The sequence below is a fragment of the Rhinolophus sinicus genome, chromosome 14 (genome assembly GCF_057876585.1).
Source record: "Rhinolophus sinicus isolate RSI-liver-muscle chromosome 14, RSI-T2T, whole genome shotgun sequence".
NCBI lineage: Eukaryota > Metazoa > Chordata > Mammalia > Chiroptera > Rhinolophidae > Rhinolophus > Rhinolophus sinicus.
The window spans coordinates 111,923,083-111,945,749 of NC_142514.1; the positions used below are offsets into that span (position 1 = coordinate 111,923,083).

At 39.7% G+C, this 22,667-nt stretch overlaps 1 protein-coding gene across 2 annotated transcripts in view; it reads right to left on the reverse strand.

Annotated features, from left to right (window-relative positions):
* Positions 1 to 15,975, reverse strand: part of EXPH5 (exophilin 5) — a 72,643-nt gene extending 56,668 nt beyond the window's left edge. Inside the window, exon 1 of one of the 2 annotated variants that reach the window (XM_019718717.3) lies at positions 15,630 to 15,975. In XM_019718717.3, coding sequence (XP_019574276.3) covers positions 15,630 to 15,748 — 119 coding nt within the window. In that variant the 5' untranslated portion in view covers positions 15,749 to 15,975. The remainder of the gene's footprint in view (positions 1 to 15,629) is intronic. The other variant, XM_074335528.2, reaches the window with a different exon arrangement.
* Between the last annotated feature and the right edge of the window lie 6,692 nt (positions 15,976 to 22,667).

Genomic DNA, 22,667 nt, shown 5'->3' on the forward strand with positions numbered 1-22,667 from the left:
CTTTAAGGAAGAAGAGACAGCAACAAGTAGACCAGAGAGAGTGGAGGGGTGAGCAGACCCTCCCTAACATACTCCTCCATGAGGAAGGACATTGTCAGAAATCTCCTGACCAGCTGAGTTTGCCCCAGTGTTTTTTTCTACTCTGAGGAGTGACGCACCAATACCTACTACTAAAAATAAACAAAACAAAAAAAACCCAGAACAAAACAAAGAAAAAAAAGTACCCTCTACATAGGGGGCAACTTTCAGCAATCAGAGTTCTCACTTGGCCTTTGGTGATTCTGAAGGGGAGATGTGAATGGAAGCTCAAGTGTAAATGTAGTAATTCAGCCAGCATCTTAGACCTACCCTCAAATATACATAGTCCAGAAAGTCATTTTTATATAGCATCTGGAAGAAAAGAAGAGAACCATACATGGCAATTTTTAAAATACGTTGTAGAAAGTTCTGCAGTTCAAAAGCCCAAAAATGGAAAAACAAAACAAAAACAAAAACAAAAAAAACCCACGAAGAAACACCCTAAAAAAACCTGTCTTGCCATCTGGGCTCTGACACAATTTAAATCAAAATGCTGGCTGTTTAGGGGATTTAATTAAAACCAGTAAGATTTTCCAGGCCTTCTGGGAGTCTCTGAGCATTCTGTCTTCAGAGCTACTTGGGAATGGAGATCCTGCAGTGAAGCTCTGTTACACCGACAGCACTTGGGCCTCTTAGATGTGAGCTTATCTGGGGTGAGGCTAATGGAGACCCTGGAGGGCCTCAATCTGATCCCCACACTGCCATTGCCATTGTCACTCACATGCTCTCTCCATTGCTATTTAACTCCCTTAAAGCCAAAGTAATAACTTCCCTTTGAGGCTGCACATTTTCACACAACCCCATTGCCCGGTGTCTGGCAGCTCCACGAGAAAAAGGGTGGAGATCACTTCACCTGTAGAGCCACAGGAGTGCTGCAGGGGACAGTTGGAGTCCTATGTCCTAGTCCCATGCGCACCCCGGAGTTTAACTATGGTCTCAGTCTCTTTGAGGAAAGAGAAAAATAAGGATAATGTCTCATCTGGGAAAAATGATGATAACAGTATCTGTTCTTTCTACCTTAAAGGATATTTGAGGGGATCAAATGACCATGGTAGGCATATACAGAGGGTGCCAAAAAAAGAATACACATTTTAAGAAAGGAAAACACTATATTAAAATTGTAATACAATGAAAGACACTAGCATTCATTGATTAACGCCATCTTTTGAGCGAATGTCATACTACACACATTGCTACCATAATTCAATTCAACTTCGAAAAGCAATACATGGATAACATCTCTTAAAATGTGTACATTTTTTGGCACCCCCAGTATTTAAGTATTACATATATTTAATAAGTCACCAGTCAAGTATTCCTGAATAATCACAGGTCAGCAGAGAGAGACACGTAATTCCTCCTTCTTTTGGACAATTTGTACTGAAACCGGCTGCTTTACCCTTTCAGAAACTTTTTGGGCCCTTTCTCCATATTGCCCTTCTTCAGCCACTTCCTATTTCCTCACATTGAACATAAGCATTCAATAGCCAATGTGAAGAAGCTATGACTAGAGTTGGGTTCAAGGAAATGAGTTCACAAGGCCAGGATCTAATCAGCTTGTGGATATTACAGCATTTGTGTTTATGTATAACCCACACTTTGTGGGCAGTAAAACAAAATAAAAACAACAAAAAGTAAAAAGCAATTCTTCTAGTTGCCAGGCTAAACAGCTCCAGGCACAAAAGGTCCTTTTGATCCTGCTAAGCAATTTTAAAGTGGGAAAGTACTAGAAACAAAGTTTATTACATGTACATCAGGCATAGCCCTCTTGATTGTTCTTTGCTAGGACTCCGGGCTTTCCCCTCCCAAACCACAGGGTTTCCTGGGAAATCCATACTCCCTCAACTTGTACAAAAGCTTGGAGTATAGGAAAGATGCGACAGGTGAAGTCAGTGCTCAAGGCCCAGGCAGCCAGGATGGGATCCCTTACTGCACACCACAGTCCTCTGGGGAGCTTATAAAGAAGCACCTGTGCCCATCCTGATCACAGACCAATTAAGCTGGAATGTCCAGGTGGGGCCTGGCATTGCTAGTTTTGAGAGTTCCTCAGATAGTTGTCATTTCAGCCAGGGTTGAGAAGCTCTGTCTTAACAGAGTCTGTGGGCTAAGACCTGACATCACAGAAAGCAGGAAGACACACCAAATGTATCTCAGTGCACAGGTGGACACAGAGAGAGGAGACGCAAAGTGAGTACAGTGAAAGGTGAATCTCAGTGCCGGCCACACCAACATTATATCACTTTTGGCTGAACTGGATGGTCTATAGCCCCTGCTTAGAAAACCTAGCACTAAGCTTTCCCCCCAGGCAGTGCTACAGATTTGATGCCTGACCCTAGTGCAGCCCATGCACAGGTTGGCTAGAGATGCATCAGGTGAGCTGGCATGGATAGCCATGAGCATCAGAATCTGGACCAGATACTGTGGAATGAATCGGCCAGTTGAAGAACGCAGCAGCACGATGAGAGGAAATCAAAGGCATCCTGGGAGAAGGAGGGTGTGGGCTGTGACATGCAAGCAGAGTGAGTAGCTGGTCCCCAGAACTTGGTTCTCCAAGTCCTTCAAATTCCAGTTTCAGTCCACATGGAACATTTTTGCAAAGCCCTCTCTACCTGTAGTGCCACCCAAAGACCCTGACTCACCCAAGCATGATGGAGACCACATAAAGAATATCCAGAGAGGTGGGGAGAAGCAGTAGCACAGAGAAACAAGCAGAACAGAGCAACTGCCAAAAGATGCAGAAGCACGAGAGAAATTGTAAAAGAGTACAGAATGGGCATGAACAACAGTGTAGGATGATGGGAAAGAAAACGAATGAGAATTTCCTGGCAGGGAAGCAAAGCCTTAGCAATATAAGGCAGTGAGAAAATACAGATTCTAAATGATGACAGAAAAGGACAACAGAGATGGAAGAGAAAGACGAGGACAAGAAATTGTTCTTCTCCTGCTCTGCTCTGTGCTGCTGGGAGATGACCTCTGCAAACCGCACTTCCCGGGCTGTCATTCACTACCCCTCAGCTGCTTCCAGCTGGCTGCAGCCAGGCGCTGGCAGGAGATTGGAGGGTGAGAAGAAGGGAGAAGTCAGAGTGTTTCTCCTCCTCCCTCTGTCTCATGTAGAACTTCTTGGCAGTGATTGTCTCTCCCATGTCTCCAAATCCCCAGGCAGGCCTGCCATGGTTCCAGTTTCTCTAGGGGGATCCTCGTCTCCGGGTTAGGATAACACCACCTGCTCCCCTTTCCTCTCCAACCAGTGGTATGCTAGAGCTGGTTTATACTGGCTCACAAGAGCAGGCTGTTAAATATTTAGGAATTTTGCAAGCTGCTGGTTAAACTGTTGCTAACTTCAGATTGGCCAACACTACAAATCAAGGCTTTTTTTTTTTTTTTTTTTTTTTTCCGGGAGAGCCGGTTACCAGTACACCACTGCCTCCAGGCTTTCTGCTGTTGCCAATCTCTGGTTTGCCTCACTGTCCCCTGATTGGTTTCTCTGCCTCTTTTTATCACCTTGTAATTGATTCATTGCACTACATTCTGTTTTGAATAAGGACATTCTGTTTTAAATAGTTTCAGTTTTCCTTGGGGAACCCTGATTGATATGCAGACAATGAGATCCCAAAGGGCTTTAGCAGTTCCCCTGTGAGCCATAAACATTAAATTCACAACATGTGAAGTTTTTGTTTTGCTTGTTTGTTTATCTAGCAATCCTGTTAATTGGTTATACATGCGATTAATTTTTAAAGCAAATTAATTTTGTTAAATGTTAAAAAGTTATAGCCTCCTAACAGGGTATTAATTTGACTAGCAACAGAACCAGATCTAAGTGATAACCAGGTCACTTGATGAAGATCTCAAGATAAATGGTCTACCCTCAATTGAATTTACTACCTGGCATACAAAATGGAAAGAGGAATGAAACTAAAACATAATCCATTAACTATGTGCACTTATATATGTGTAACAATCACACTTCTTGGTACAAAAGCCTTTTTCCTACAATTTCCCTCTTAGGTTTCATGAAAGCTAATGTAGCATTTGCTTTATCAACTCTTTGTTGTTGTTATTTGGTTGTTCAATGGTCCTTTCTCGAAAAGAAATAAACATGGGCCTTAGAAGCAGGTAGAAATAAATGGTACCAGGAAAATTTGCTAGCTATTTGGAAAAAACAATTTATGTAATCATCCCAATGCATAGATAAAATATATATTGGGTCAATTAAAAAGTTAAAAATTTAAAAAAGATTTTAAAAACTAGAGGTGATTGTTGACCTAATCTCTACATGGGAAAAACCTTGTAATCTTAAAACCAAACAAGAAAATCTTTTTAACTTGGTACATGTCATTTTATTGTATAAAAATGAAACAAAAAAACCCTTCTATTTTCAGATAAATAGAAGTTAAAGGCAAACTAAAAACCAGGAATTATATTTGTAATAAACAGGACAAAAATTTCCAATTCGCTTGCAGCAAGGGGTACTCTTTTGAGCTGGTTCTGGTCAATGAGACATAAAGGGAAATCTACTGGGACGGCATCTGGGAGAGCTATTACTTCAATGATAAAAGGGACAGATGCAGATAGCTCTGCCCTATCCCTTTCTTCCTGTCTTGAACATGGATGCGATGTTTGCAGGAGTTGCAGACATCTTGCCTTGCAAATATACTAGCCTTACATCCTAAACCACTAAACCAGCTTGCAGTTGCCTACTTCCAGATGTCTTTTTATGTCAGGAAAATCTTATCCCCAATTTGTTAAACCCATGGTTAAATCTGTTATTTGTGATAAGAAGAATCCTGAATACAAATCCTCAAATATAAATGGGCAAAGATATGAATAGACAATTCATAAATCATGAAATGTAAATCAACAGTAAACATAAGAAAAAAATTCAAATTCATTATAACCACAGTGTTAGAAATTAAATCAAATATATTAATCTTTTCTTTGCCTACAAAATTAGTAAAGATTTTTTTTAAATAATGACACCATCAAGTGCTGAGAAGGGCATGATAAAATAGGAGCCTTCCCACACTGCCAGTCAAGGCACATTTGGTAGAACATTTTTGGAAAGCAATTTCGTAACATGTAACAAGAATGTACAAAATATAGTATAAACTGATGATTTTTCTTTGTGTAATTCACCCTAGAGAGACCATTTAGATTGAATTTGGGATGTAAGAATGAAGGTTTGTCACAGGTTATATAGCATAGCTATAAGAAACAAAAATATAATTTAAAAAATTAAATGGTGGACAGGTAGCTCAGTTGGTTAGGGCGCGAGCTCTGGGCAACCGGGATTCTTGTTCGATTCCCACATGGGCCAGCAAGCTTCACCCTCCACAACCAGAATGAAGTCAATGAGCTGCCACTCAGCTCCTGGGTGGCCAAATGGCTCAGTTGGTTGGAGTACGGGCTCTCAACCACAGGGTTGCCCGTTTGACTCCCGCAAGGGATGGTGGGCTGCGCCCCCTGCAACTCACAACAGCAACTGGACCTGAAGCTGAGCTGCACCCTCCACAGCTAAGATTGAAGGGACAAGAACTTGACTTGGAAAAGTCCCAGAAGTACACACTTTTCCCCAATAAAGTCCTGTTCCTCTTCCCCAATAAAATCTTAAAAAATAAATAAATAAAGTGACTAAAATACTGAAATGACTAATTAAATTATAAATATGTACAGTGGAATAGTATGCAGCCGCAAAAATATTGATTATGAGTCTAATTAAAAAGGGTTATTTTTATGTTAGATATTATATAAATAAAAATAATATACACAGTATGATCACAACTGTATAGAGTGAACATGGATGAAAACAGTTTGATGGTTCCTAAAAAGCTAAATACAGAATTACCATAAGTCACAGTAATTCCACTCCTGGGTGTATACCCAGAAGAACTGAGAAGAGGTACTCAAACAAATCCTTATAGATAAATGTTCATACCATCACTATTCACAATAGCCAAAAGATGGAAAAAACCCACATGTTCATCCACAGAAGAATGAATAAACAAATTGTAGTATATACATACAAAGGAATATTATTCAGTCATGAAAAGAAACTAAGTAAAGATCTATGCTACAAGATGGATTAACCTCAAAAATCCAATGCTAAGTAAAGCAGACAGAAAAGGTTCTATATTGTATGATTCCATTTATATGAAACCTCCAGAATAGGTAAATCCACTGAGACAGAAAACAGATTGGTGGTTACCAGCAATTGGTGAGGAGGCAGGAATGGAGAGTCACTACTTATGGGATTTAATCTTGGGGTAATGAAAATGTTTCTAGCCTTGTGCCTAACTATCCTAGCACCATTTGTTGAAAGGACTACCCTGCATTGCATTTTCTTTGCATCTACGTAAAAAAAAAATCAATTGGCTGTATTTTTGGAGTCTATTTCAGGTTCTATTCTGTTCCATTAATCTGTATGTCTTTCCCTCCACAAATACTATGCTATCTTGATTGCTGAGGCTTTATAGTAAGTCTTAAAATCAAGTAGTGTGATTCTTCCAATTTTATTCTTCTTTCTCAAAATAATTTTGTCTGTTCAGTTCCTTTGTTCTTCCTTAAAAAGCTTACATTTAGATTTCTAATTGTTTATTGCTAGTAGAAACACAATAGATTTTTGTGTATTGATCTTGTGTCCTACCACCTTGTTAAATTCACTTATTAGTTCTAGGATTTTTTATTTTTTAATATATTTTCTAGGGGGGTTTTCTTTGTAGACAATCATGTCATCTGTAAATAGGGATAGTTTTATTTCTTCCTTTCTGATATGTATGCCTTTTATTTCTTTATCTTACCTAATACTTGCTAGGACCTAAAGTGTGGTGTTAAATAGGAGTGGTGAGATTGTACATCCTTGACTTGTTCCTGATCTGAGGAGGAAAGCATTCAGTCTTTCACCATTAGGTATGATGTTAGCTATAATTTATTTTGTAGATGTCTTTTATCAGGTTTTATTTCTTCCTTTTTGAGAGTTTGTGTGGGTTTTTTTTTTTTTTGTTTTTATCATGAATGCATGTTGCATTTTGTCAAAAGTTTTTTCTGCATCATTTGATATGATCATGTATTTTTCTTCTTTAGACTGTTGATATAGTGGTTCACAGTAATTTATTTAAAATATTGAACCAGCCATACTCTTAAAGGTTATATTGTGTCCTCCAAAAAGGATACATTGGAGTCCTGACCCCTAGTTCCTCAGAATATGACCTTATTTGGACACAGGGTCTTTACAGAGGTAATCAAGTTATAATGAAGTCATTAGGGTGGGCCCTAATTCAATATGACTGGTGTCCTTATAAAAAAGGGAAATTTTGGACACAGAAACAGACAGCCACACAGGGAGAATGCTGTGTGAAGACTGATTTATTGTGCCACAACAAAGGAACTGCCAGAAGCTAGGAAAGAGACCTGGAACAGATTCTTCCCAAGTGCCTTCAGAAGGAGCATGTCCCTCCCTGACACCTGGAGAACAGATTTGGAGAACAGAGCAGTGGTTACCAGGTTACTCTCCCCTGCCCCTAGCCCCCTTCCTCCTTCAACTGCTATTAAATGCATTGTTTTAAAGTTGAAACAAAGGTAACTTTGATATAAATATAAAACACCATAACCTTTCTTTGGGAAGTGGGGAGTTTGGTCATTGTAGCCCCCAATTTCCTCTTTCATCATTAGAAAGTCTAACACTAGTGGAATGAGGAAGCTGGCTGCTGTGGTATGCTAAGGTGATATTTTAAGTACAGCCTTTAAATAGGGCCATTGGCAATGTCAACAAGGAAACATTCCTGAGAAGGGGAGTGAGGTGAGCCTATGGCTCTCAAATATCACAGCCTGTGCAGTAACTAATTGCAGAAAAATAGACTTGAATTCCTTCAGCAAGGCGCTCAGCCAGTTGATTTCAGTTTGAAGAACCAAGGATGCTAACAGAAAGAAAAATCTTTTCTGACTAACTTTAACCTGATCTTCTTTGTCCTTCATGTGATTTCTCCAGATCTTTCTTTCCCTTACTTTGTGTTCCCTCACAGAAGTTAAGGTCCACTTAATTAGAAATTGAGTACGTCCTAGGTGTGTGAGGCTCTCCATCCCCGAGACAATCCTTGACCACAGGATCTCAGGATTGATATACAGAAACCAAATTAGTCATTAATACATTAACACTACTAATATACAACACATTATAGATCAAAAGACAAAAAATCATTAAGATTTTTAAAAAAATATCTTGAAAGTCATATATAGAAAGGTAAAAAAAGACAAACGTTTTGCATTTCTTTGTTATCTAAAGAAATGGTCATTTTAAAAAATAATCTGTGACAGTTGGAAGAAATTAAATAGCAACAGGATTGGAGTCCCTTTAAATATCATGCCCAAGAGATAACCATCTTACCAGTTTTAGTATATCCTATAAAATGTATACATGTGTTTTGAAAACTGATGGTTACCTACAATTTTTCCTATATATGGCAAACACGACTAGTTTTCCCCCAACATTCACTACTTCAACTACTCTGCTCTTCCATGTTGGTGGTGTGGGTGAGTGAGAGGTCCTTGGCTGTGTTCGGGGCACTGGGCCAGGCAGAGTGGCTAAGGAGAGCTGGGGGCAGGCTAGACAGGGGCTCTGAGGAGTGAAAGGAGTCTTTCACTTATTCAATTAGCAGTGATGTGTAAACCTGAAGGTGAGCACAGTGGGGAAGCACACTGCCTGCTTCTTTTTCAGTCTCTTCACCACTAGACTGTGAGCTTCTTGAGACTGGTTAGGAGGGAGAGAGTTTGGAAGTGATGAGACTGAGGTGCTAATTAACATCTTAACAAAAGATGTCATTTGTCTCACTGACCCCATTTGTCTCACTAATTTCCTTAGTAATAGCATCCCCAACTCTCAGGTGGGCACTTGACTACCGAGAATTGTGTGTTCTCTACTTCATGGTCATTGGAAGCACGAGGAGTTTTAAAGTGAAAAGATGCCAGTGTTGGTTGTATTACAAGCTAGATAGGCAAAGAGAGGGTAATCACTCCTTTGTACTTCATTCTAGAGGCAGTACTATACAGCGATTAAGTTCAGATGGAGTTCACAAATCCACGACTTCCTAGCAGTATTATCTCAGTCAAGTTACTTATCCTCTTTAAGTTTCCTCTGTAGAATGATTTTTTAAAAAAAATCCCTTAACTCATTAGGTTGTTGTGAATTAGATGAGAGAATGCACATTAAGAGTTTAGCACAGAACAAGTGCTCAACAAATATTAGCTGTTACCACTGTTGTTATTAGCTTTGAAAAAGAAAAATACCTGCTTTATCAGATTAGGATGAGGATAAAAACAAACAGATATGGAAGACTTTAAAAGCTAAGAGTTTTAACGTCACAAAGCCTTTTTAGGACACTGCTCCCCAAACATTGCGATATGGAACTGGAATATTATAGTAGTTCCACGTGTATTGCCCACGGAGACCAATCCATAGGCGTAAGTAAATAGAAGAGTGTGTCTGAGAGAAAGATCTCCTCTTGGTTTAAAGGAATTGACTAAATTGGATATTATTGGAAAGTGCAGACACCTCAGAGATCCATGATGTTAACCTCATACCTGCTATATTATCAGAACACTCAAGTCTCTAGGGATGCCTGTGACTTCCAGGCAGTTCTCAGGGTCCCTTCACCATGCCACATAGGGCTACTTGAGGACAAGCTACATTTATATGAACACGTCATCATGCAGGATTTACCACCAACCAAAAACTTTCATAGACTGAAGCCATTTGGGGCCGAATCTATGTTTTATTCTCCGCTGCATCCTCAGGGCTAACACAGTGTCTGGCACATAGTAGATGCCCAATAAATAAGCATCTGATGTTTCTTGCAAGTTTGTTTCATAGGCTGGGAGAGGGAGGAGTAGCACAGAGCTTAGGAGAAGCAGGAGACTTGTGTACCGGCTTTTAATCTCTGCAGAATGCTGCAGCTTCCACCAGCTACGCACCATTTCACCATTTTGATATATACATTCCCCCTTAGAACTGAACCACGCCTCAAGGACACTACTGTAAATCAGAAACAACTAAATTCTGGAAAACTCTCCTGGGCTATAGTCTTGCCATTGAGCAAAGGTAGTCTAAATCTAGGCATGCCATTTTTCATCTTGATTACACATCTTATACTTTATAAGTTTTCTGCAAGAGGGAAGATAAACATTATTGATATTTCTTCTGTGAGCTGACTAGTTGATATAATCTCTTGGTACTTCCCATTTCAGTTACATTTATGAGATGGAGATGGGTGGGGTGGGGGGTAGAGGTGGGGGTGATAGGTAGGTAGCTGTGTTTTCCAAAGACTTGTAAAAAGTAAGCCGCTTTTCAGAATCAAAAAATTGTGATTCAATTCTCAGCCATTTTTCTTCCCTGTGAGTAGAACCACAAACTGTGCAAGGCTGAGAAGTTATGCCCAAGTGAATACTTCCAGGAAAAATCCTTTCCACAATCCAACAAAAAGTGGAACTGTCAGATTGGAATTTAAATGGTAATTTCTACCTCTTCAAGTGGCTCTCAGAGTGTTTCTATAGCGTGTTTCCCCGAGAGTAAGACCTAGCCAGACAATCATCTCTAATGCGTCTTTTGGAGCAAAAATTAATATAAGAACCAGTCTTATTTTACTATAAGACCGGGTCTATAATGTAATGTAATGTAATGTAATGTAATGTAATGTAATGTAATAATATAATATAATATAATATAATATAATATAATATAATATAATATAATATAATATAATACAATACTGTGTCTTATATTAATTTTTGCTCCAAAAGACGCATTAGAGCTGATTGTCTGGCTAGGTCTTACTTTCCGGGAAACACCATCACACACATCCCAGACTCACAGAATAGAATAAATGTAACAAATTATAATGCATTACAGGGTTCAAAGGTGGGAGAAATCCTGTCTGGCTAGGCAATGAGAAGAAAGTGAAACAAACTGAGTGAGGAGCGGGGAAAGTAGCTAGAGACTGCAGAAGCCTCTGACTCCAGCCAGTGCAGACCATTAATTCCTTCATCAGGTGTTTACTGGAGGCCTATGATATGCAGGCACCTTGCCCATCTGTCCCTGGTGTCCCCTGTCCTCTAAGCCACAAAAAAATCCGATACCCTACTCCTCATCTGCCTTCCCAGAGCCTCCTGAGATGGTATGTGCTCAGCATTCCTGCTGGCCTGCCATGCATCCTCTCCCCTAGATCTGACTTTCCATCTTGGCAGTGTTGGGCTTACGGGCAGGAGATAGGCTCTCCCAGCTGTCAGGGCAAGTCCATGCCTTTTGCAAACATTTACTGAATGTTCACCAAATGCCGGAAGCTGCATCAGACCCTAGAGATTCATCAAAAGGAGAAGCACAGATTTTTGCCCATTTGCTTTTAGTTGCTCTACATATGCACGGGTACCCTGAAGTGCAATAGTAACGTAGGAACTATTTTGTGTTCTGCTTTTTCACAGAACAATGCGGCATACGCATTTCCCCACATGATAAGCTTGAGGTGTCTACACAACAACCAAGGTAGTCAGAAATACAGAACTGAAATATCACACTGGGTGAGATATAATTATCTCTTTATAATTGTCCTTTGTAATGACTGTGCTCTTATTGGCTATTTAGATTTGAAATTTCCCACTGTTTTGCTATTATAGGTAATATTGCAATAAATATCTGAGAGCATATTTCTTATTTTTCCTCTACTAAATTATTTCCTCAGGGGAAAATATGGTATTGAGGAAAGAATATAGGCTTTGGAGCCAGACAGATTTGGGTTTGAATTCTAGCTCTGCCACTTATTAGCTGTGCGACCTTGGGCAAGTTCCTTAACCTCGCTAAATTTCAGTTTCCCTTCTATACAAAGTCATTAATAATACTCACTCCAAGGGATGATTGTGAGGATTATTCAATGCTGTTGGGTAAAATAGTTTTGAGATAGATCTGTATTTGAATTCTGGCTCTGCTACTTAACTTGGACAAGACATTCAATCTTTGTGAGTTGCCTCCTTTTCTGTGAAATGGAAATTAAAGTATGTACCTAATGAGGTTATTGGGAGGATTAATTAGACATATATATGTATATATACGTTTATGTATGTATATACCTGGGTAAACATACATTCATGTTTAGTACAGTGCCTAGTCTAGTATACAATAAGGGACCAATAAATGCTAGCTGTTATTACTATTACATAAAAAGGCAGAACTTAATAAATGTTGTTGGGGCCATCTTCTCCACCTCAATCCCCTACTCATGAGAAATATCCAAGAATTGGACAACTGGATCAAGGGTGAGGCATATCTTTACAGGTATTGCCGTATTGTTCACCAAGAGGACTGTATTTAATTTTCAATGCCACTAATGATATGCTGAACCTATCAGTTTCATTCCAACCCCCACAACTTTTTCTTAATGTTATTTTTAAAGGCGCAAGATGGTATCTTGGGGTTACTTCAATTTCCATTTCTTTATTACTGTGAGGAGGAACATTTTCCTGTATGTTTATGTTTTGTTTATAGTTTGGATATCCTAGCATGAATGATTTCTTTCTATCTTTTGCCTATTTATCAGTGTGAATCTTGGTTTTTTCTTAAAAATTTGAATAAACTTTATCGTATATTAGAAGCACTGTAATATTTAATGCAAATACTTTCCTAGTAAGCTGCAGCCAGATGAGGTCTGGTACTGATGAGGGAGGATCAGGAGAAAGTTCTGTGGGTTCAGGAGCATTTCTGTGAGTGGGACTGTTGTCTCCTACGTGGTGAACTCAACTATTCTCAGGCCTTCAACATCCATCTCTGTGTGGACATCCGTGGCCTTGCATGACATTGTAGTTCTTTATTTCTGACTATAAAGGATTTCTTCTGGGTGGTCTCATAGACACCTCAGTCCTGGCATAGATATAACTGAACTCATCAGTTGTCCCCCAACCAGCAAACTTGTTAAACTTCCCCTTTTGGTCCCTTATTGTCCTAGCCAGGAGATTTTGAGACTGTTTCTCAATATAGTAAGAAGGCCTCCCAGAGTCTCAAATAATATTCTTGAGTTATAAGTCATGTGTTCTGACTTTTGATTTGGAAAATATGATGATCATCATATCAAGAGCAGAAGAGGCAGCCAAGCTGACGTGTTATCTCAGGCCTTTTCTACATGCCAGTACCTGCTGTTAAAACCATGCATGTGAGTCGGTAAGCAGAACAATCCCATGGAGACTGCTATCCAGTGATAGGTATTTGATAGTGGGGTTCAGGAATTAACCAGGCAAAAGTGAGTACTACAAATAATTGCCTTGATTTGGTCCAAGTGCTTGCTTTCCTTAAATTATTTTTATATTTTAATGGTGACATTGTTAAAATTGTTGGGGTAATTTATTTTCCAGTTTCAAATGTTTTATGGTAGTGTTATTACAGAACTTATTTTTTTTAATGAATAACAATACTATCATTGTTATAAAAATAATCTTGTTGGTTATACAGTTTTTTTTTAATTAGTTTCAGGTATATAAAACATTGTAATAGTTAGACATTTACACCCCTCACAAAGTGATAACCCTCTTCCCCCAATCTACTATTGGGGTAATTATTTTTGATGACTAAGTTTAATAGTTAACAGCATTAATTTTGTCTTAGCATTATGACTTTTCCTATTGACGTTCCAGGTAGGACACAAGCACCATAAAATGAGAAAACATGTTTCAGCCTTCCTCCTAAGGCCTAGCCCATGGCCTTTGCCAGTTCTCCCAAAAGTCAGCCGACATGGGCACCAAAAGCTACTATAGAGAAAACACAACAAGGCAAGTATCAGGTCAACTATAAAAAGTCAAAATTCCCTTGAATGAAAATTAAAATAAATAATATACTGTTTCTAAGACTGTATTTCATGAGAGGCTACACTGATAACATCCTAAATGAAAGCTTCCCTCCCTTTGTTATTTCCTAAGTCTGCCCTCATTTCCTCCAATATACCATATACTGGATCGTTTAAAAAGCCGCATCCTCTGTAGAGAGAAGAAACACTTTCAAGAACACACACTGACAGCAACCAGTTTCTCAGTCCTTTTGGAATATGTATTGACAAACTGCGTGCAGTTCTAAAGTTCCCCTTTTCAAGGTAGGGCATGCCTGTGTATAGTGCATGTACATATATGTGTGGGTATGTGCATGTGGGTGTGTGGGGGTGTGGACATGCTGTGTTCATGAGGCCACATTTTTACACTGAGTAAATGATGGAGCCTGTTTTTTTAAAGGCAGAGTATGATGAGGTAAAATACACATCCTCAAACTTCAAATATTCACTTCTCCCCCACAAGAGCCATATCTAGTGGAAAAAAGAGAAGACAGGGCTTTGGGCCTGATGTATTCTAATTGCTTCTACAAAGACCAACTAGGGTTTGCCTATGTGGAAAGTATCTTTGGAGGTTTTTTTTACTGGGGGTTGGGGGTTGGGGATGGGCAGTGAGATACTGGGAGGTAGAAACTTAGAACTCACATCACCACCACCAAAAAAACTTCACTTACAAACAAAATGGCTTTCTAAATTCCAATCGGTGTCACACTTTTTTTATCTGAGAATGTGCCCTGAATTTCCTTCCAAAGTCAACTGGAGAAGGCTTCCCAGAATTGGTGAGAAAGTTCCTTTAATTCATTCCAGGACTTATCCCACTCTTCCCCCGCAGGGGAAAATAACCAAAAACGGCTAATTTACATCCCAGGTAATAATCTCTTGATTCCATCCCCTGGTAACTAATCCATGTCCTACAACACTGCATTGTCAGGTCAAGGGTGAAAGTCCGCAGCAACTTCCCCATAGCACCACCAGCACCGAGGCCCACCCATTCTAGCCAATCCCACGCGTCCTAGTCCCAGCCCATTTTACTCCGCACAATTTGGCAAATTCCGAGCTCCAGCCCTTGGGGTGGGGACCACATCGCAGCCAGTTAGAGGCCAGCTCTTCCGGACGTGGTATCTGCGTGGGGTAAAGAAAGGTGTCTGCGATACCGAGGGAGAGTGTATTGGAAGAGATGGACAACCTGGAGAAGCCCTATAAGTGAGTACGTGGGTGAGCGCGTGCCAGGATTCCGCTCCACGCAGAGCCCTCGTCCCATTTCACCTGCCGGCCTGGCTCATGCCCCGCAACTGCCGAGGAGGCACCCAAGCACAGCAGGGTATGTCTGCACGGCGCTCCACCCAGCCTGGACCCCCAGTGGCCGATCCCGCCCACGTGTCCCCGCCGGACCCACTCCGAAAGAAACGCACCAAACCCGCCAGCATGGCGAGGGCAGGGGTGCTACCCACCCTGCAGGACCAAAGGCTCGCAGGCGAGCCCTTCTGATGCTATGTGTGGAAAGTGCATCAACCAGGCACCCCAAAGTCCTTAAGAGACAAATTCAGCTCAGATTTCCCCTGGCCCGGCTCAGCACTCCAGGCGGACGCTGCGCGTCTGGGAGAACCCGGACAGGTGCCCAATGAAAGCTCCGCGCCTCCCTCCGCTCACGCCCCGGTCACTGCTGGACCCAGGCCCAGGGAAAAGAGAAAGGAATTTGCTTTGTACCTGATCCTGTCCTTCTCTGCCCTCTGTAGCTCTTCATTTCTTTCCAGCACCTGAAGGATCTTCCTGGCTTCTTCGTCATTTAAGAAACTGCAATCAAATCCCTGAGGAACTTTCGTCATTTTTTTCTCTGTATGTGAGTTACACTTAAGCTCCTTGGCGCCTGCTGTTACGATGACATATTTCAAAATATCGAAGACTAGTTTCAGGAACTTGATCCTATAGCCAATAATAAGTCTGCCACTTTGAAAATCTAAAACCACAAACTTAAGAAACAGCCCACACCTACATGGATCATTTTGACACCACCGTAATGACAGGTTTCTCTAAACCCATCCAACCGGGATGCAAAACGAACAGCTAAAGGGAGAGAGGGAGCCAATCCCATTCCAAAGAGGCGGGCCGTTCCTCGTCTCCTCCCCTTTCCCTCCCCAACCCGCTTTCGGATTTGTTAAACAACAATCCAACATAATTCTGCCCTAGAGTGAGGCCGAGACTTAAGTGTTGGCTCCCAATTATTTGTTTTGCTGTTGCTGTTTGCTCTCAGAACTTGAGCTGCAAAGGAGTGCAAAGGAAAGAGGTTCACGACTAATCCTTCTTTTCAATTCAGTTCTATGAATTGCTCACAGAAGCTTTATACTGGCCGAAGTTTACTCTGAAAGACCCGAGAGGGCTGAACTCATTACACAGCCTTCTGTGAGCAGACCAGGCTCAAGGGCTGAGTTTAGCGCATCCTTGCAAAGACTCATCCTTGCAAATGAATTCTTTGCCAAGCTTCCCATTCCTCAGACACTCGCGTCTCATTGCCCCACAAAAGTCATTCTAGGGCTTGAGGGAAAAAACACAAACAACAACAACAACAACAAAAAAACATTAAACTGTTTATGGTATTCTAGGAGACAGGCCTGGGGCAAAGAATATAGAAAGCACCTGTTTGTAGTTTTCTATAAGATTTGATAATCTTTCTTAAGAAACTATTTAAGAGAAGTAGTATAAGTGCCACTTTCAAATACCTAATCCTCTGACTAAAGCAAAATGTAATCCCATGACACCACAAAAATAGCTTTTCCTAGAAAGTATTATCCCAATATATGATGGAAATTTCTATATATTTTCATATACACATACATTTTAAAATCATAAAGCCTTTTTCAGAAAACACATTCCTTTTGGCTTCACTTCCCCACACAAAAATAACTTGGTCAGATCAACTTTCCTGCCTCATAGCCTTAACTTGGTCATTTGTTTTGTAGTGGTGATGTAACAAAAACATGATGCCAAAAATGGCTATTTATGTTTTGGCCTCTGGGTCCTCTACTCACCTTGATGATCATTATTTAAGACATGTCTAGGCAGGTAGCCATTCAAATAACTTTCAGTGGGTGTCTGTTTGTTATTTCTATGAAGCAGGAACCAATTCAGATCACCAATGTTGTACAACAGGCACACTCCCTTATATTCTCTGTGTTAATGATGGTGGTTTAGAAGTATGTCTTGTACATGACATCCATTTTTTCACTCACTAGTGTGTCCACTTATTTAGCATGAATGTAAGACTTTTTAATGTGGGCGCTGGTAGGCTTTTACTGGTGTATCAGTGAACTGATTTCAGCTAACATATACTGGTGCTTACTATATGAAGGCACTGTACACTGTGAAGAAGGTAGTCTGTCTGTAGGATGTTTATAATACAGTGGGGGAGATTACACAAATAGAAATTTTACTATATTACAAAGAAGAACATAATAGAAATATAAAGCAAGTTCTATTAGAGCACAGAAAGAAGTTAGTTCCAGCTGAGTGGATCAAGGGGAGGACGTGTTTGGGTTGCAACATGAAGGGTCAGATTCCAACAGGAAGAAATGGAAGGTGGTGGGAGGAAATATGTGAATCTATTTTAGGTGAGGGGAACAGTACACTGAATAGCAGAAGAAGAATCTTCTTGTAATCCCTCAACTCCTCTGACTAATGGCCAAAGTAAACAAAAACTTGGAAGCTAGAAATTACAGGGGCCTATCCAGGAATTGGTAAGTGATCTGTTTTAGCTAGAGTATATATTCTCAATAGGCGCAATATTGTCCCTAATGGAGCAAAAATGGGTTCTTGGAGGGTAAAAACATCTCACTTTTTAATGTAAAAACAGAACATAAACAGATATGCAATATGTAAACATATATATAGTATATCTGTGGCGTTAACTTCATGAGAGGGGCGCTTTAGAAAAAAAATCCTTTGAAGGCTCCCTAGCGGGGACAATAAGGAAAAAGAGATTGAGAAACACTGGGCCAGCACGTAGAGCATATAAAGAGTAAATAAAGCTGAGACCTGACTATGAATGCTATGCTAAGGAATCTGGACTGCATTGTGTAAGCGTTGAGGAGTCAATATAGGTTTTGAGGATGGCAATGACATAGATGAAAGCGAACAATGGGAAGATTACTCTGGTAGCACTAAATAAGGACGAGTGGAGTGAAGATAGTGGCAAGGCCACCACTGTGTTGGAATGGTGGTGATACAGAAGACAGGGGAAAGAGGACCTGAACTAAAGCAGTGGAAGTAGAAATAGAAAAGAGGGTTGGAGTCCAAAGATATTGGCTGGCTGGACTTGGTAACTAATTAGATATGAGGGTTAAGAAAGAAGGAGTCACAAAGATGATGCAAGTTTGTTTTTTTTTCCATTAATATATTCATGTGTTTTGTTTTTTTTTTCAAATTTATTTATTTATTTTTTAATTAGTTTCAGGTGCCCAAGACAAAGCAAAACTTAGACGTTTATCATTTATATCCCTCACACTGTGTGAACCCCCCTCCCCCCATCCACTATCCCTCTGTACGTTCCCCAAACTAATTTTCAAACCCCCATGACCATCTTGTGGTTACCGACTATTTTTCAAAACCTCTCACCTTCCCCTTATCCCCACCCCCCCGCCCCTCTAGCAACCCTCTGTTTTTCCTCCAAGTTTTCAAGAGAAGTATCTGAAAGGAGAGGACACTATTTGATGATAGGAGAAGCATAAGCTTTGTTAAAAGATCAAGAGTTCAATTTTAGGAAGAAAGAGTTTGAGGTACCTGCGATTCATACACATGGAGACATTCAGCAAAAGTGAGAAATGTGAAACAGGAAATTCTTGAAACAGGGATGGTGAAGTAGATTTGGAAGTCATCTACTTAAAGTTGATTGCCAAGACCCTGAGACTGGATAAGATGGCTAGAGCAAAGGGTAGACAGAGAGTAGAGGCTGAGTTCAGACCCTTGGCATCGAGGCATATTTCAGTCCTGGGTTGTGACATAATAGGATATCCAATTGAGAAATTTTTATATTGGAGTTTTATACTGAGAAATTTGCAAGGCATTGAGGGTTGCTCTGGAAACCATACATGATAGTTTCTGTGGGGCTATAAACTTCATGCTTTTGAAGTAAAAATAATTCTCAAAAAGGGTTCTTTTATGAGCTCAATCAGCCAGCTCCAAGCAGCTATTTTCCACCTAAATATCTGGTAACCCTGGCAACCTCCTGCCCAGCCTCCCAGCTAAAGAGATATTTATCAGTTTGGTTTTTAGTAGTAACAGTTGGATAGATAGCAATAATCTTTAGAAATCTCCCATAGTGTCTTGTTTTCTCCAGTCTGTTGGCCAAATCCCCAGCAGAAGGCTTAGTTTGCTTTCCAGATAGTTTAGCCAGTCAAGAGGAATGCTGATCACATATTTGCTTGCAATGTCTAAATTTTTGTCACCTGAGGTCACCTATGCCCCCAGTAGGCCATTAAAAAAATCATATCTGTAGATTGGGGATAGTTTTTTCACAGAGGTTATCTTCTCTTCCAACAGAAGACCCTGGGGTGAGTTTGGGTGGTAGCTTTCAGTTAAGCAAGAAAATACAAGTCGGCTTGAATGTAAGATGTTGGCAACAGGCTTTTATTAGTAAACAGAGATGTAAAACTGAGAAGGGAGTTTGCACAGTCATTCATTTCAGTTTTCACTATTCTAACAGATCAGTGAATAGCCTTGCAAATCTAGATAGAAAACTTCCTTTTTGGTTTCCCTGAGGCTTCAGTCCTGAATCCACAATTATGGAATAGAGATTCCACGAAGAACAGCAGTTTAAACTCTCTTAATGTTAATTTGTTTGTCTGTTTTTGTTTCCTATGAAAACAAGGATACTAAAAGAACCAGCCCTATAAGATTGTTGTAAAAGGTAAGTGAGATGATGCACAGAAAGCAATTAACAAGGTCAGTGCTGAATAAATGGTACCTATGAATAATATTTGAACACACAGCAGCCTACAATTTTAAAAGCAACATTTTCTTTGACTGCAAAGTACTACCTACTTATTGGATTTTGGAGAAAATTGAAAAATAAAACATAGGAGTCTAACAGAGGGAGATAAAAATCTCAGCTTTCTTACTGGTAATTAATGGAAGAATGTGTTCTACAGCCAAATGAGGTCTCTAGTACCACCCCAGCAAGTCTAGACCTTGGCGCAGACCACCAGAGGGAGAATTGGATCTGGGGATCAGACAGGTGGCAGGAAGGTGGGAGGGAGAATACCCACTTAACTAATTGTTAGTCCCACTTATGAATCAAGGAATTTCATACCCTTACCATTCTCCACTCAGTTGATTTATTCCTCCATCTACTTTGAGAAGGAATAAGTAAGGATCAGGAAGAGGGGCTGGGAAGTTACTCTAGTCATGGAAGTCCCCTCATAGAGAAGTGAGGGAATGGTTGCTCCCTCAAATAATGTTCATTATATAAAAATGTAAGAATATGGAAAAGAGAAAAAAGTACCAATTATCTATAATCTAACTACTATTTTTTTTTTCATTTGTATCCTTATATATTCTCCTTTTTCATATATATCTAATATCTTCATATATATCTAATTTCATATATATCTATATAATTTCATATATATCAAAATAAGACCTAGCCAGACAATCAGTTCTAATGTGTCTTTTGGAGCAAAAATTAATATAAGACCCAGTCTTATTTTACTACAATATAAGACCCGGTCTTACATAATATAATATAATATAATATAATATAATATAATATAATATAATATAATATAATACAATACAATACAATATAATACTGGGTCTTATATTAATTTTTGCTCCAAAAGACACATTAGAGCTGATTGTCTGGCTAGGTCTTATTTTGGGAGAAACACGGTATCAAGTCTACCTGATACAACCCAAAAAAACCTAACTAAATCAAGGAACTAAGCAACACATACTTATTATTCATCCTAGTCCTAAACATTCAATTCTGCCTCACCCCACATCCTCATCTTAAGGGGCTGTCAGTGTTCTCACTCCCTGAAGGATGGAGGAAGGAAGCAGTGAACTCTGAGATTTGTAAAAACACCCAAGACTGCTTTAAAATTCTAAAGGGGTAAAACATTTCCCAGGGCATTACATGAACCTGTTGTTATCCTGGTAGCAACTCCTGAAAAAGCTAGGTCAATACACAAACACACAAACCAAAAAATACAGTGTAGTTCCTTTTATGACTATAGATGCAGGAAAAAAATCCTAAGAAAAATGCTAGTAATCAACGACAGAAATATATTAAATGAATAAGTGGAGTTTATTCTAGAAATGCAAGAATATTTTCATATTAACATAGTTTACCTTATCAATAGTTCAAAGAAGGAATACTGTATGATCAAAAGTTCTTCAATAAAATTCAAAATTGCTTTTTGTTAGAACTAAATGAAATTAAACTAAATTTAAAACCCGAATTCTTAGGATTAAAAGGATGTTTCCTTGGTGTGGTAGCTAATGCCTGTCCCAGAAATACCAATGCCATAATTAATGGTAAGTCAATTAAGTAAAAGCAAATCAAACATACCTGCTATTGCCTGTATTATTTAACATTGTTCTGATAGTTCTAGTTGACATAATAAAGAAAAAGTAATGAGTATAACTCTCAGAAAAGAAAAGAAAGAATTAACTATAGATGATTGTCTACTTAGAAAGAAATCCCAAAAAAGTCCATTTAAAAACTAGTTGAACTAAAAAGAGAATACACATAAGTGACCAGTGTACTGATTCGTTCAATTGTTCATGGAATGACTAGTATGTGTTGGGAAATATTCTAGACATTGTATACAGCATTAACATAAAGATGTTCCTGCCCTCAAGAACACTACATCCTAATGGGCAAAGGGAAAACAGTAAGAAACAAAATAGCAGTGGTGGGTGGGAGGGGTGGCATGGTGGCCTGGCTCTAGCGAGAATGATCAGGGACGGCTCTGACCAGGTACCATTGGAGCTGAAACTTGAAGGCCTAGAAGCCAGAAATGTGCAGAATTAGGAAAGCAGACATTCAGATGTCCTCGAAGTGGCTTAAATTGGATAAAATGAGGGTAAAAATAGACATATTTATAAAATCTTTTGCACTTATATCATCTTTATGCGAGATATAATCCTTTGGGTTCCCTGCCCCAGGTAATGTGGCTTAGTGGTTAAGGGCACTTAATATTTGTTCAGCCTGTTATGTGTCAGACCCTGTGCCAGGTGCTGAAAACACAGAGGTACAAAGACAAACAAGGTCTCAGTACTCATGGAGTCTGCATTCTTGATGGAAGAGACAGACAACACCTAAGTAAATAAATACATAAAAGATTAACTAAGCATGATAAATCCCATGAAGAAAATAAACAGGGTCATGTGACAGAGAGCAACTTTGGAAAAAAGGGGACATCTTTTCCTGGGATGGTCAGGAGGACCACCCTAAAGTGACATATTAAATGGAGATTTGAAGGGTGATGATCCAGCCGTGGTAAGAACCAAGAGAAGGGCTTTCCAAGCAGAGACAAGTGCAAAGATGCTGAGGCAGGGAAGACATCAGTATACTCTGGATGATGTCTCTAGACCATGGTGTATATGGGGCATTGGTGAGGGGGGAAGAGGACATAAAAGGAGATTGGAGACATAGGCAAGAACCTGACAACATAAGGCAGTTAGGCCAAGGCAAGAAAGTTTAGATCTTATTCTGAAGTCGTATGCCGGGAGCCAGGTCTCCTTGGTTCA